The 10,450-nt window shown below is 53.5% G+C and overlaps 4 protein-coding genes across 4 annotated transcripts; 2 read left to right on the top strand and 2 right to left on the bottom strand.

Moving 5' to 3' along the window:
- Positions 1 to 615: 615 nt before the first annotated feature.
- INS49_008496 (uncharacterized protein) lies at positions 616 to 1,273 on the top strand (the record flags this gene model as incomplete). The annotated part of the gene is made up of 2 exons (XM_043169237.1): positions 616 to 852; positions 881 to 1,273. The coding sequence occupies 2 exons, from the start codon at positions 616 to 618 to the stop codon at positions 1,271 to 1,273; spliced, it is 630 nt and encodes a 209-aa protein (XP_043026917.1).
- A 408-nt stretch (positions 1,274 to 1,681) lies between these two features.
- INS49_008495 (uncharacterized protein) lies at positions 1,682 to 3,601 on the top strand (the record flags this gene model as incomplete). The annotated part of the gene is made up of 1 exon (XM_043169236.1): positions 1,682 to 3,601. The coding sequence occupies one exon, from the start codon at positions 1,682 to 1,684 to the stop codon at positions 3,599 to 3,601; it is 1,920 nt and encodes a 639-aa protein (XP_043026916.1).
- Positions 3,602 to 4,034: 433 nt separating this feature from the next.
- Positions 4,035 to 4,766, bottom strand: INS49_008494 (uncharacterized protein; the record flags this gene model as incomplete). Its single annotated transcript, XM_043169235.1, has 2 exons — positions 4,035 to 4,658; positions 4,728 to 4,766. The coding sequence occupies 2 exons, from the start codon at positions 4,764 to 4,766 to the stop codon at positions 4,035 to 4,037; spliced, it is 663 nt and encodes a 220-aa protein (XP_043026915.1).
- Positions 4,767 to 6,435: 1,669 nt separating this feature from the next.
- Positions 6,436 to 9,783, bottom strand: INS49_008493 (uncharacterized protein; the record flags this gene model as incomplete). Its single annotated transcript, XM_043169234.1, has 3 exons — positions 6,436 to 7,899; positions 7,997 to 9,025; positions 9,085 to 9,783. The coding sequence occupies 3 exons, from the start codon at positions 9,781 to 9,783 to the stop codon at positions 6,436 to 6,438; spliced, it is 3,192 nt and encodes a 1,063-aa protein (XP_043026914.1).
- Positions 9,784 to 10,450: the final 667 nt, after the last annotated feature.

The raw sequence follows: 10,450 nt of genomic DNA, 5'->3' as shown, positions 1-10,450 counted from the left end.
TGCACAAGCTTAGCCTGGCGGATTTTCTCTTCGGATTACGCTGTTATAGTAATTAGTAAGTTCAAATTAATGACATCTCTGTGGCTAGCTGGAAGGCAACTTCGTCCAATCGTGATTGAGGCGGTGAAGGCAACCTACCAATCGTGAGATCTGTCGTCGGAATGAGAATCCTGGAAGAGTCTGGTCAATCTAATATAAGACATAGCTGAGCTGTATGTTTTGAAAGTTTGGGAACGATCTTTTCATCTTGACAAGGTCTTCTCGCAGCTTTCGGCTTTGGAGGAACTGAAATCCTCAAAGCATCTGTTAATTCGAATAAAGACATGGCTGGGGCCATGATTCAATGGCTGGGGAGTGGCTGTGAGAGTCTCCTGGCCGGTTTCAACTCTGGAGAAATGGAATGATCTCACTCACGTACCAGCACGCAAATAAGTGTTACACAATGGACCTCGGCCTGAGGTATATCCAGCTGAAACCGTATAGACCGCGTTTAGGGAATCAGGTTTGTAAAGTGCTTACTAGAATCTTTGCGGAAGTTGGCCATGGCCTTGAACCTTTCAGTGATTGGACTTGCATGTCTAATTGCAAACATTATCGTAACCAACCTCCACCATCATGCGCAGCTCTCAGGCTCCACGGCACAAATCCATCAGGGCCCGCTGGGCAGGGACATTGATTCGCGAGAAGCTAGCCGCTGAACTCAACGTTCTTCAAGAGAGAAATGACCAGTCGCCGCTTGGTTTTCAAGGCTCGAAGCCATACACTCACGACACGCTGCCTCGCAACCCTGAATGCGAAGGCGGCAAAAGAACAGCCCCCGGTAGCGACGAGGGCGAGCAACCTCCACGCAAGGTGTGCATTGTAGGCGCTGGTGTCGCAGGTCTCTACATTTGCGATGATGTTGGACACTCTGGAGATCCCCAATCTCACTTGCGACATCCTCGAGGCCAGTTTCATGGTTGGCGGTCGCGTCTACACTCATCGCTCCAGTGACCAGCGACATGACTATTACGATGTTGGTGCTCTGCGGTGTCCTCTCATTGCCATCATGGACCGCACATTCAAACTCTTTGAGCGTCTCAATGTGCCAACCGTTCCTTACATCTTGGGGAACCCAAAAGCTCCCAAGCTATTCAACGACCGCCTTTTCTCTGAAGAATTCGACCCCTACCACGTCAGCATCAAGAACGGCGGGTCTGTAGGCGAGGACGGAACGGTGCATCTGCAAGTCCTGCTCGGTAAGCTCCGAAAGAAACACCAGTACAGGGCCTGAATCTTCGATTGACAGGCGTAGTATTCAATTCGTATGAGAGCTTTTTCTCACTCGTTGTTTTTCTGATCACCCAAACGTTGTCATGAATCTTTTATGGCATGACCGCCCACTGGTAGGTGGGCAGCAGGGTAGCCCCCCCCCCCGCCCCCCCCAGCTTGGCACTGTTGTGCATACATCATGCAGGTATGCATCAAAGCAGTATACCGCCGTTCCGAGGGCTGCCTGTAATGAGACCTCCCCTGACGACGTCAACTCTAATCATGGAAGCTCCAGCAAGGCGCATAGCAGGAGCCAGCATGGACGCGCTCCAAAGTCACGAATGTTCTTGGGCTTCTTGTCAGCCGCGCATCCGTCCAGGAGGCTGAATCATCAACCGAAACATGACACATCTACCCAGTGACCCCCAACATGGTTCAATCCGACGACGGCGCCGGCCGCACTGAGCCGCCCGCTGCCAAAGGCTCCCCAACAGACATGGCCACAGACGTGGACGACGAACGGCCCCCGCCGCTGCCCCCGAGGCGACCATCCGTCCAGGTCGACGCCGGTCACCTCTCGAAACCGACCACTGCTCTCACCTCCATCGATGTTCAGACGCTTTCATTCCCCGATGGCTCACGCGGCACCTTCGAAGCCGCAGCTATGGCGCCCAACTCTAAGGGCACGTCCAGGGTACCCAGCGGCAGTGCGACGCCAGTCGAGCTTGGAGGCTTTGCCCCAGGCTCCGCGCTGCCCGCTCGCGGCAGCGATTTCGGCGACGACTCGGTCAGCGTCATGAGCTTCTCACCGACTCTCCGACCACCTGCCGACCTCGCCAGTCTCGTGGCTGGTGGAATGAACAAGAACAGTAAGGCGTGGGCAATGCTGAGGTCACAATCCGCTACCATTCTGCCGTTCCAGAGAGCTAGTCTGGCCGACAGGTTTGGGAAGTTCGAGACAGAGTTTGAAGAGATACCGGCTGAAGGGGCCCTGAACGACGATGGGAGGCTGGCCCTGTGGAGATCCAAGCTGAAACACTACATGATCCTGTCTTCTGCTGGAAAGCCAGTATGGAGCCGTCATGGAGACCTGAGTCTGATCAACTCGTCCATGGGAGTGGTGCAGACCATAATATCATTCTACGAGGGCATGAAGAACCCGCTACAGGGATTCACGGCTGGAAACGCCCGTTTCGTTGTTGCGACCGAAGGCCCTCTCTATTTCGTTGCCATCAGCAAGCTCGGGGAGAGCGAGGCTCAGCTCCGGGATCAGCTGAAAGCATTATATATGCAAATCCTCTCAACCCTGACACTCCCAACACTCACAAAGATCTTTGTGAACCGGCCATCAACAGATCTGCGGACGCCACTGCAAGGAACAGAGTCACTCCTGTCATCATTGGCGGACAGCTTCACCAAAGGCTCTGCAACCTCTCTCCTGGGCGCTCTGGAGTGCCTGAGAATACGAAAATCACAGAGGCATGCCGTCAACAACGCGTTCCTGAAGACACGGACGGAGAAGCTGCTCTATGGCCTCATTGTTGCTGGCGGGAAATTGGTCAGCGTCATCCGGCCACGACGCCATTCCCTTCACCCTAGCGACCTTCAGTTGATTTTCAATATGCTCTTCGAGTCAGGCGGGATCAAAGCCGGAGGCGGCGAGAACTGGGTTCCTCTCTGCCTCCCGGCATTCAACAGTAGCGGTTATCTCTACATGTACGTCAGCTTCTTTGACGACGCCTCGGCAGACGGGACCAAAGAAGCTACCCTCGAGCCCGAGGGCGAAATCGCTATCATCCTCATCAGTCCAGATAAAGAGTCCTTCTACGACCTGAAAGAGATGCGCGACAAAGTTGCGAGTAGCCTTAAGAAGAATGGCAGTCTCGACATCATCAAAGCAGCGGCCAAGGCCGGCCGGCCTCAGGTCGCAAACATCGCACCTGGCAGCCAAGTCAGCCATTTCGTGTACAAATCCCGCGCCAACGTGCAGTTCTGCATGTCGTCGCTCGACCTGTTCATCAGATCAAAGGGATCCTCGCCAATCAGCGCCGATGATGAGGACGACGCAGAAGCAAGCAGCGCCGACGGCCTCGTCTCGCGCAGGCGCCTCATGACGCTCTACCACCAGCTGCATGCCTCGGTCCACGCGCGCCACTCGCACCTGAAGGTGCTGCACTGCGTCGGGCAGGATGCCACTAGTCTGGCGTGGGTCACCCCGATTTTTGAGTTTTACTGCGTTGCGGGCCCGAATGCCTCCCGGGCGGTGATGACACAAGGTGCAAACAAGATCATTCAGTGGGCTAAGAGGGAAGAGGAGCGGTTGTTCATTATCGGTGGCGGCGTCTTCTGAGTATGGCCACATAAGGTGGACTACGAGGAGTTTTCAAGATTCATGTTTCAATGTCGGAACCACGGTCTGGATTGCAGGCTGCTATAGATGGTATAAATAGTTGCTGGATTGCAACAAGTCGAAACCCAGATACCCGGCCGTCGTCACCAATATACCTTTTTCAAAAGCCCCTAGTCGTTGACAGAATCCCAGATTTTCCTCCAGGGAACAGTGCACATCGCTCCCTTGCCGTGAAGTTGGCCGCTTTCATCCGTGTTGATTTGGTGGCTGTTCTCGTTCACCTCTTCTTTGCCATGCCTATTTGTCGGTAGAGGCAATCTTGGTACTCCGTGCGATCGACCAGCGCATCGCACTTTCTTTCCCTTCAGCGCGCAGTCGATTGATGTTGGTGGATGGACTAGACTGAATGTCTGCCAGACAGCGGCGGCCCGTCTCATGCCCATCCAAACGCGAGTGACTGCGGCGTGCCATGGAATCCGCGCTGCACGAACTTCTTCGAATTTTTCCCCTTCAGTGATCCAGTCCCAAGACTTCTGGCCCCGCTTATCCATGCCTCGGTGGAAGAGTACTCTTCCCGATCCTCCTCTGACTGCTCTTGTCTCGCTCCGGCGCACTCCTCCTCCTCCTCCTCCTCCTCCTCCTCATCATCATCATCATCATCCGACAGCTCGTACAGTCTCTCGAGCTCCCGCAGCCTCTCGAACATGTCCACCAGCTCCGCCTCAGGATTCACCGGCGCGCCGCACAGCGTAGTCGCCGTCGAGCTGTAGCCGGCCCCGCGCGCGGCCTTCTGCCTCGCCTCCTTGGATGTTGGATCCTGCAGGCGCTCCTCATACCTCTCCAGACGGCTTACAAACCCGTCCTCGTAGCCCCTGAGCCTCTCTGTTCCGACCTTTGTCCACGCCTTCTGCGGCTTAGGCCGTGCCTTGTGCCAGTGCGGACAGTACGGCGGTGGCTTTGGCGGCGGGCTTCCTTGCTTGACTCGGTATTGGCGTCTGCGGAGCCTTTCTCGAATTTTGGAGATACTGGCCACCTCGCGGAGGCGGTCTCCGAATTTCTGTGTCTTGCACGAGAATCTCGTACCTCTTAGGGGTGGGGGCTGGTTGATGGGTTTGAGGGGACTTACCTTTTGTTCTTGTTGAACCTGCTTCTCTTGGTCGTCCATGTATTGCTGATATATCCTCCACTCCTTTATATATTTCTTGCGAGGGCCATCCTCTGTGTGTTTCTTCAAGACAACCAGGAGCCTGCAACCGAGCAGGCCACAAATAATCTTGAAGAAGCATGGTCTCGGTGGCGCTTCTGGGTTGACCCCGTCTCGTATTTCTCGTGAGCATATGATTGATGTATTTCTAATGTATGTCGTAATGTGTTGGCTGAGGCTGAAGAATGTGTTTAGTGTGCTTTGAGTGTGGGAGGGATCGGATTCCAGTATGTACGGTTTGCGGTGGTGAAACCTGGGGGGTGCAGAGCAGAACCATCCCGGCTAAGGGAAGTTTGGGGGGAGGCTTCATTATAAGCTAGTCGATCATCTAAAACATGTTAACTCAGGTAATTTCTTAGCCTTGAACCTCTATGAGCACCGCCCATCAAGGTGACTGTTTTGATGGAAGCCCGGCTACAGCTCCTATGGGGAGTGTTGTAACTCACTTAGCATATAAGAGAATATAATGTGTCTCTTCAACGATAGACTGTGAGACTTGGCCCAATTTTCGGGTTTCATAAAGCTCAGAAGTGCTGTTTTTGTTGTTGTTGTTGATGTTGATGATGATGTGGCTGGTATGGTGATCATAACACCTACGTAGATGGGACACGCAGCTTCTCAGTCTAGCATCTTACAGATCTAATAAGTGGTCATTCATAGAAAACAACTAGTAGTTATATTTCAAGACCGGCCGGCCCATCGTTCCAAATTTGGAGTTCTACAGTATTATTTCTGAATTTACTTAGATGTTACCTCACCCATCAACGTGCTCTGGTGCAGCTATGCCACGCTAAATGCAAGAACCTTTTCGAGCATAATATGTAGAAGACTTTGATGCATTCGTTCTGCTCAATACTATCAACTTTCCGGCTTCTGGTCGTAAAATACCAAACAGTGGACCTTGACAACAAAGAAAACCTCGTCGCAGACACCAAGGATACCCAGCATCTGCAACTCGCTCACCAACCTCATACGCACAAAACTTACAGTGATACATAGACATGCGCACTATGTAACTGATTAGTGTAAAAAGATGTTGGCGTACGCCGCCACTCAGGCAGGTGCATGACTAAATGATCAATCGATGATTTCCCCGCCGCCTCTGCGCGTGCCTCTGTGCTATGACGGACTTTGTCATGACATGCTTCTCCATACTGCGAAAAGTTCAACATCAAAATTTCCAGTGTTTGCCATGTATAGTGAAATGGCAGCGGAACTGATCAATCGCGTCAATGTCCTAACGTTTGGGTAGTTCGAGCTGTATGTATATTTTTCTGCGTATTGTGTTATGACTTCCATCTTTCATGAACCGGACCACGAGTGACAATCTCTAGACAAGGCGCACGCTCTATCATACAAGTCTCTCACATGAGTTCCTCTCTGTGTATGCTGTTTTCCTCACACTTTCATATGCCTTGATGAACAGCATCGGGACGACAACACACCGACGACGCATTCCGCACCAACAACTATGGGACTGGTGCCCGAAAACTCAGCTTCCACTGAACCAAACTCTTCCAACTGCGGTCTTCTCCAAATTCTGAACCATGGGCGTTGATTGCAAAGACCAGGATTGGTCAGCTTTCACAAACAGAATTAAGTCTTACCGAGTAGATTGGCAGAGCTTCAATCAATCAATCCTGCGTTTGGCTTTACCCCAAGTTCGAAGCTTATGCTTTGCGCCCTTCATGAACTTTTCCAACTTGCTTCTCACTCCTCGCTTGGCTATGACTTGCGGATGAGCTTTGGAGTTGCTCGTTGATGCGGACAGCTCTTTGTATGTGCCTGTTGGCTGGCTGTCAGCAGACAAGGAAGCGCCGACACCATCGCGATTGTCATCCTTGCGATGTTGGTCCTCGAGACGGTCATCCTGTGGGAGCTTGCTTAAAGGAGACCGATGAAGGTTTCGAGATTCTGCAAGTTTCGATTTCAAATTGGAAATACGGGTTCTCAACCCTTGCCGCGGCTTCACAATGCTGTTGTCTGAGAAAAAGCTTTGTATTTCACTTTCCACACCTGGCTGCGAGTCGACACTCGGTACGCGCAGCATATCCATGTGTGCGTCGAGAGATGTGCCTCTAGTCTCAGCATCGGCAGGAACTTGCCGAATCCTTGCCACCGGCGTGACCTTGACCATTGGTGTGTCTACGTGGACTCGATTGTGCAGAATCCTTTGTTGAGTCGAGGACACATGGCTGTTTGCCACTGCAGTTTGCAGGGCAACTGCGGAACTAAATAGATCAATTGGCTCTTGCGAAACTAACTCCGACACAGTGCTAGATTTCTGGATGCCTGGCCGTCGTTTCACAGTCCCTGCGTCGTCAGGCAACAGTGGAGTGAGCATGGGACGTGAGACCTTGATCGGGAGTCTTCGCTTCACAGGGGCAGTAGAGTACTCTGTCGCCGCCGCCGCCGCCGTCGAAGTCCTAGTCGAGGTCGTCGGTCGCTTAACAGAAGTATCAGGTCGTGAGGCACTTTTTGGGGTAGTGTATTCACGCCTGGAACTGCGCTCGTGCTCCACCGCGAATGCAGTAGCATGCTTCAACTTCAGTCGAGGCTTGCGGGCATCCCGGTCAAAGATGAAGGCATCGTAGCCTTTGGGAGCCTCATCCGCCTGGAAAGCATCGATCAGTGTAGAACGGGCATCCGTCAATTGAGATATCTCGAAGGGCTCGAATTCCATCGGCATGACTGCTGGCCCAAAAGGTGATTCCGGAGCGGGTGCGTACCCAGGGAGGGGTGGTAGAGCCTTCATCAATTGAGGAATACTATTTTTCACCCGCAACAACTTTGCGGGTGAGATTGGCTGCGGAGTCAACGTTGGGCCTTCCCGAGTCGAAACAACCTGGTACTGGTGAGGCTCATCGACTGCAGTGTTGACCCTCAGTGCTGTGGCTTTCCTCCTATTTTCACGGAGCGATGACATTCGAGGGGGGTGCGACACCGCATTGGTGACTTTTTCGGGTCCTGGCTCCTCATCCTCCCTCAGGCACGGACTATTTTTGACAGTTGCGGCTGCTTCATCGGTTTGAGTTCGAGGATGGGATTCCTGTGATTCACTACAGGCAATGTCGGGATCTTCTGGGCCCGGTGTCTGAAAATGTTGGTCAACTTGCTGGACGAAGGACGCCAAGTCAGACAACCCTGAGCCCAAAGAATAAAAGCGGCTCATGCCGTGGATGACAGCTCACCCTCGGAAGTGTCGAGACGATGTCGTTAGTTTGGTGAGACGTCGGAGAACTGGCAGGCGTGGCCTTTGACAAGACCGGCAACGTGTCGTGTCCTTGCGACAGGACGAAATTCCGAACAGTTACACGACCATCGTGTGAGTCTCTACATGGGTCGACATCCTCATTTGGGCCCATCACCTCATGAAACGGTCCGCCCGCAGTGAAGGCAGGCGTTTTGGGCTCAGATAGATCATCGAGAGTAGAAGCGTCTGACGTTATCTCGACGACCGTCGATTCCTTCACCTGGCCCATATCCTTTTCTGCGCTCGTATTTTCTGCTTGCACACTCTCGTCCAGAACTGGAGTCAAGTCACGACAATCAACAGCTGGCGCAGCCATTTGCGTGGATGGATGTGAGTCGATATGGTCGTCCGCCGGTTGCCGCGGGATGACCCCAGCATCACCAGGTGGCAGAGATATTGGCTGGACTGGGGCATCGATGGGAATGTTGCCTTCTTCGGGATGGTGCCTTGCGTTCGCCCCTCCCTGAAGGTAAGCCTCAAATTCGTTCTGTACATCTTCCATGCTGTCGGGACCTTCACCGCTGTTGTTCTGGAAGACCACACGACGAAAAGAATTTGAAACACGTCGTGGGATGGGTGCTATTGGAACGACCGGTGGCGGCTCTATGATATCCTCGAAGTCCTCGCTGTAGTCGTAAAATAGAGGCTTCTTTTGGACTGTTGCAATTCCGCGGGCTCGTGAAGAGGCCTGGCCGTAGCCGCCGCTCATTGATTTCAAGCTCATTGTCCTCAAACTTTGATCTGATGAGCCACTTTCAAGCCTCTCCCTTGGTCTCACACCCCATTCGTGAAGGTGACTCGGTAGTGGTGGCCGATTCCGCGGTCGAGGTGGGTAAAGACGGGCTGTGACGTGGTTATCAGAGAGTGATCGCGTCGAGAGATTGGCATCTTGTTTCAGAGATAGTGGCAGTGGATTCCTTGTCGTCTTGTACGGAAACAGGGTCTTGTGAGGGTGATGTGTTGTTCGCTGTTGTGCGGTCAGTTCTGGGCCACGTCCGAACAATGAGCTGGCACTGCGCGACTCACGTAAGAGATTCTGTCAATCTCGACCATCCTGCTGTAGTCCACGTCTCCACTCTCGGTCAGGGCTGGAGAGGCAGGACGGATTCCATGACGTGGCAATCGGGTTGGATAAGGGTAAGGAGACCTCGGGCGCTGTATTCTTCCCTGGTAGTCTTGCAAGTGCTGGCCTCCGTTGTGCCTCTGCATGAAGTAGCCTCTGGGGCCGCAACTTGTCATCGAGTAGGACCGCGGGCCATATTCATCACAAGGGGTGGTGAGTGAGCTGGAAAGAGACTTGCTGCTGTGGTTCTCCGATCCATACATCGATATTATCTCAGAGGTGCTGTCGCGGTAGGAAGGAAGCTGCTTTCGGTCGTCCCGCCCCGCGAGCCTGTCACTGCTGCTTGACCAAGGTCGCGACGGTTGACGCAAGTCATTGAGGCTTGCTCGGGCACGCAGACCACTGGGCCTTCGGTAGAGCTGGTCATGGGTCCTGGTGACATTGATAGAGAAAATGCCGATGTTGCCAGTCTCTGTCGTTTTCCTGAGCATACCCTCTGCTGACGCGGCAGGGTCCAGGAAAGTGTGCTCCCTGATGCTCCTAAGCGGCTTGAAAGGAGGCAGCTGATGACCAGAATCGGATCCGGCTCGACCCTGAGCGGCGTATGAGCTACTCAGCGCTCCATGACTGGCTGAGCGCCTGGCGACGCGCTGCTGGCTCATTCTGACTGCCGGGGCCGGACATTCGAAGAGGTGGCCGTTCCAACTGACCGAGTATGGGCAAAAGATACTGAAACACGCGAAGACGATGCGTGAGCAGATATGTATGATCTATGGTTGTGGGATGGTCCCTCCGGGCTTCGTAATCAAAATCCAAGATCGTGACGGCGGCTCGACGAGACGGCGGGTGGGGGGAATGGGAGCTAGAGAATCATGATGCACAAGTGCTTCAGGAGAATCCACGTCGCCAAGATGGGCGTGAGGTCCGTTGGAATCAAGCCGGAACGGGAAGGCATGAGCAGTTGAGGCGCCCCTTCTCCTGCTGCTGCTCTTGGTGTTGAGAAAACGGCAAGGGCGGCTCGACTGACTTGTACTCTTAAGCAAGTCCCAATAGACACCAAGCCGACACTCCAGCGGTTTCCCCCCTCCACGTCCACCGTCTTTGGTACTGACCGCTGGGTACCTAAATAATAAAGCCAGAAAGCGTACAGTGCTGTTCTGTGCTTACTTACCGGGTGTTCCCCAGGTAGCAGTGGCGTTAAGCGATGCGAAGGTGTCCATCTCCGCCGAAGGTCGGTGCACCCTCACACGAGGAAATTGCTCACAGCAGTCATATCGCCTGCCCCCTACCTGCCATGTTGTCACAGGTAGCACCTGCCCCGCCTGCCCC

The sequence above is a fragment of the Diaporthe citri genome (genome assembly GCF_014595645.1).
Source record: "Diaporthe citri strain NFHF-8-4 chromosome Unknown scaffold_3, whole genome shotgun sequence".
Classification (NCBI taxonomy): Eukaryota; Fungi; Ascomycota; class Sordariomycetes; order Diaporthales; family Diaporthaceae; genus Diaporthe; species Diaporthe citri.
Note: the sequence above shows the minus strand (reverse complement) of the source record. Positions and strands in the feature narration are given on the sequence as shown.